This window comes from Pygocentrus nattereri, chromosome 23 (assembly GCF_015220715.1).
Source record: "Pygocentrus nattereri isolate fPygNat1 chromosome 23, fPygNat1.pri, whole genome shotgun sequence".
Classification (NCBI taxonomy): Eukaryota; Metazoa; Chordata; class Actinopteri; order Characiformes; family Serrasalmidae; genus Pygocentrus; species Pygocentrus nattereri.
In genome coordinates, this window is record NC_051233.1 from 1,577,501 (window position 1) to 1,581,667 (window position 4,167).

The 4,167-nt window shown below is 48.0% G+C and overlaps 1 protein-coding gene across 1 annotated transcript in view; it reads right to left on the reverse strand.

Moving 5' to 3' along the window:
- Positions 1-3,916, reverse strand: part of LOC108414120 (transmembrane protein 47-like) — a 39,731-nt gene extending 35,815 nt beyond the window's left edge. Inside the window, exon 1 of the mRNA XM_017686920.2 lies at positions 3,682-3,916. Within this exon, the coding sequence (XP_017542409.1) occupies positions 3,682-3,877 (196 nt within the window). The 5' untranslated portion in view covers positions 3,878-3,916. The remainder of the gene's footprint in view (positions 1-3,681) is intronic.
- Positions 3,917-4,167: the final 251 nt, after the last annotated feature.

Sequence of the window (4,167 nt, forward strand, 5' to 3'; positions counted from 1 at the left end):
CCAAAAAACGATCAATTTTTCTCCAGTTCTGCAGCTTCTAAAAACAAGCGTAGTTTCATACTTAAAATGTTGGTTCTTCAGGGGTTCTTTAGTAAAGACAATGGTTCTATATAAAACCAGGAACATTCAAAGAACCCTTTCCATGTTTAATTGGTTCTTTGCATGGTGAAATGGCTCTTCAGACTGATGGAGAATGTGTTGTACATGGTTCTCCATAGCACAAACAAAGGGTTCTACTACCGTTGACAATGCCAAAGGCAATAAAGAACCATCTACAGCACGTTCTCCATCAATCTGAAGAACCATTTCACCACGCAAAGAACTCTTCAGTCATGCAAAGGGTTCTTGAAAAGGATTCTACATAGCACCAGATGTAGTTATGTTTAAAAGCCCTGTAAATTCACACCCTCACGTTCTGCTCCCGTGACGAAGTGTTCGCAATGCCCACCGCCACCACCCCGTCTCCTCCCTGTTCCTCAGTCCTGTTACAGCTGTGAGGGGTCCGGCCATCTAGCCACAGGCAGAACCTGCCCAGAACTCCAGCCCAAGTTCTCAGAGTTCTCCCCCTCCCTTAATCGGTCTTCCCTCATACTACCACCGCCATGCTGTCAGGCACGGCCTGAACTGCTTTTCTTACAATGTCAGGCTTGTTACGACAGAAGAACCCTTTCTGGTGCTACATAGAACCATATACAGCATCTGAAAAATATTTCCCCAGGCAAAGAACCATTTCAGCACGTAAACTGGTCTAGTACCAATGCCACAAGCATAAAACCACATATTAAACCTGTGTGTGATCCGAGCTTCAGATCCCTAAGTCCATCTGTGTGAAGGCGACAACAAACAGAACCTCAACATTCAACCACTCACTGCTCAGAGCAGCGAAACAGATGAATGACTAAGTGTTCTGTTTATCGGTCTCTAACAGGGAAACTCCATCAACGTTCCACAAACTCTATATAATCAAGTGGTTAAGTTGTAAACAGGGTCGTTCAGGGTGCTTCGGTGTGAAACGCTCCGTTCTAGATAATCTTACCGAGTCAGAACCGTCCACAGTGGTGGTGATAGGAACCAGACGTCCCTCTAAAAGCTCCTACAGAAAGTTCCTACATGAGCTGGTTCTGAATTCACTGCCTGATGACTGAGACGCTGTTTTATGAGAGTTTAGAGAACTTCAACTCCATTCATGGTGGAGGGAGACATGCAGGGCGCTGTGCGGCAAAATAGTCCCCAAAGAAAACTCATTATTCCAGATTTTCCACTGTTTTCCATCATCAACATTCCATATAAGCTCAGAAGACTTGTGTAGGTTCTCTGGTGGTTCTGGATGGTAAATAAAGTGTCTATATCTGTGTTGTAGTCATGGCGACGCCGTTTCACACCAAACCGCTCAATTAAGCAGAAATTCTGAAAAATTGGTTCCTCTTACATGAGAACCATTAAAACCCCTGTAAAGGACTCAGAAGCCTGACAGAGGAGTGTACGGAGGAAAAGCGCTGGAATATTCTTTTAATGAGCAGCGGGAAAAGTGAGCTAGACCACCACTTAAAGGGCAAAATGTTAGCACAGCGCAGAGCCTTTGTTATGGAGAGAGAGAGGGAGAACCAGGTCAGTAACAAAGGCCCTTTGTCTGCGCTCCTCATCTGTCATGGACGTAGAAAATCATGGTAAATTCCATGCATTTCTATCGCTGTTCAACACGCAAAGCAAAACCCAGACACATCTGCTCCATAAAACACACTGCTCACAAAGACGGAACCAGGACCGGGCGGCGGACCAGCCGGGACCACGCGCTCAACGTAAACAAACACACAAAGGCCCATTCGGGGCTAAATCTCCTGTTACCCAGCGTCACAAACTGATTATCCTCATTAAAACGTCCCTTATTCAGCCGGACACGGCCTCTGCCTTCAGCACACAGCGAAGGGTCACTCTGACGCCGCAGCCGGACATCGCCTCAGTGCCCAAAACTGTCCAGTAAAAATCAGCGTTCTGCTCTGAAGCTGTCACTACAGTGGAGCTCCTGTCCTCCTGGGCCTCAGAGAGAGCCACTGGAGAACAGGGCTCACTCAGAGAGACAGAAGCTGTGTAAACACCCAGCAGCTGCATTCACGCCGGCAGCCACGGACCATTTCACCCTCCACCCCAAAAATACCCCACGACTATCAGGAAAGTGGTAGAATTACATGGAGACTGACCAGAACTCACGCTGGTGCACTTTTAGACTGGAGTTCCTGAGCCGTGTTTCCAAACTGACAGGAATATACTGACACCGGCACTATTTAACCGGGAATTCCACCTATTTTTTCTGCATAGCTCAGCCTGTGAGACGTAAACAGAGAGATTCCGAGCGGCTTGGTGTGAAACGGTTCAGACGTCTTTACAGTGGTGGTGATGGGAACCAGGCGTCGCCATGACTACAACACAGATATAGACACTTTATTTACCATCCAGAACCTCCAGAGAACCTACACGAGTCTTCTGAGCTTGTATGGAATGTCGATGATGGAAAACAGTGGAAAATCTGGAATAATGAGTTTTCTTTGGGGACTATTTTGCCGCACAGCGCCCTGCATGTCTCCCTCCACCATGAATGGAGTTGAAGTTCTCTAAACTCTCATAAAACAGCGTCTCAGTCATCAGGCAGTGAATTCAGAACCAGCTCATGTAGGAACTTTCTGTGTTCCTGACCACGTGAAGCTGCTCTAACAGTAAATGTGCGGAGCAGAGACTTCTGGCTGGCGCTGCCGCCGTTGTGATGGGTTATAGAAATCTATAACGCCAACTTTTATAACGGTTATTCACATAAATTCCAAATATTTAAACAAGCACATATTTATTTTACACTTTCCACAGAAAAGCATGAAGAGGATCTAGTACCGGAGGTTCTACAGGACAGGAAACTCAGTCAATGACTTAATGAAGACAGTATGTTATTACAGAGCTCTGTATGACAGCATCGTTAACTATTATAACAACCTTATAAAGCACCATAGAGATCTTATAGACCATGACAGTATTCCTACAGCTACGCTTTCAAGGAAAATTCCCTTTCCAGTGCCGCAGCGCTTATTTAGATATATACAGTAAAGGGGAACTCCACCAACTTTTCAAAAAGCCTGCATAATAAAGTGGTTTAGATGTAATCAGACTCAGAGTGGTTCTCTGTTCTAGATAAACCACAGTGGTGGTGATGGGAACCAGATGTCCCTCTAAAAGCTCCTACAGAAAGTTCCTACATGAACTGGTTCTGAATTCACTGCCTGATGACTGAGACGCTGTTTTATGAGAGTTTAGAGAACTTCAACTCCATTCATGGTGGAGGGAGACATGCAGGGCGCTGTGCGGCAAAATAGTCCCCAAAGAAAACTCATTATTCCAGATTTTCCACTGTTTTCCATCATCGACATTCCATATAAGCTCAGAAGACTCGTGTAGGTTCTCTGGTGGTTCTGGATGGTAAATAAAGTGTCTATATCTGTGTTGTAGTCATGGCGACGCCTGGTTCCCATCACCACCACTGTAAAGACGTCTGGACCATTTCACACCAAACCGCCTGAGTCTCTCTGTTCACACCTCAATCGCTGGACTATGGAGGAATTTCTTAAAATTCGGTGGAGTTCCCCTTCAAACCCGATCACCACCCGTTAAGTTTGCCCCAACATGCGCGCGCACCCTCACCGGACGTGAGCGTGGACTTGCAGCGCCAGTCCGCCTCGCTCTTCCAGCAGGACTCCCACAGGGACAGCGCGAAGCCGTCCGCCGTCACCCACGCGGGGCTCACGAGCGCCACGATGTCCAGGCAGAGCGCGAGGAACACGCAGAGCAGCGCGATCAGCTTGAACGGTCGGAACACACGCGCCTCGTTCACGGACATCCTCGCTCGCACGAGCCACCGCACGACTGAGCGCGCGACGCAAACTTCAGAGCGACTGGAGTGGGAGCGGGGCGGGGCCTTGAGCCTTCTACTCCACCTGTATTCCGACAAACCCCGCCCCACCCGCGCTGGGATTGGCTAGTGGTGATTCGCTTGCGACGTTGACCCCGCCCCCGCACGCTCTGATTGGCTCGTAGCTCAAGCAATCCTGGGGGCGCAAAAGCCACGCCCCCTGCCGGATAGTGGTCGAAGGTTCTTCATCAAAGGCAATGATCTCCTTTAGAACTATG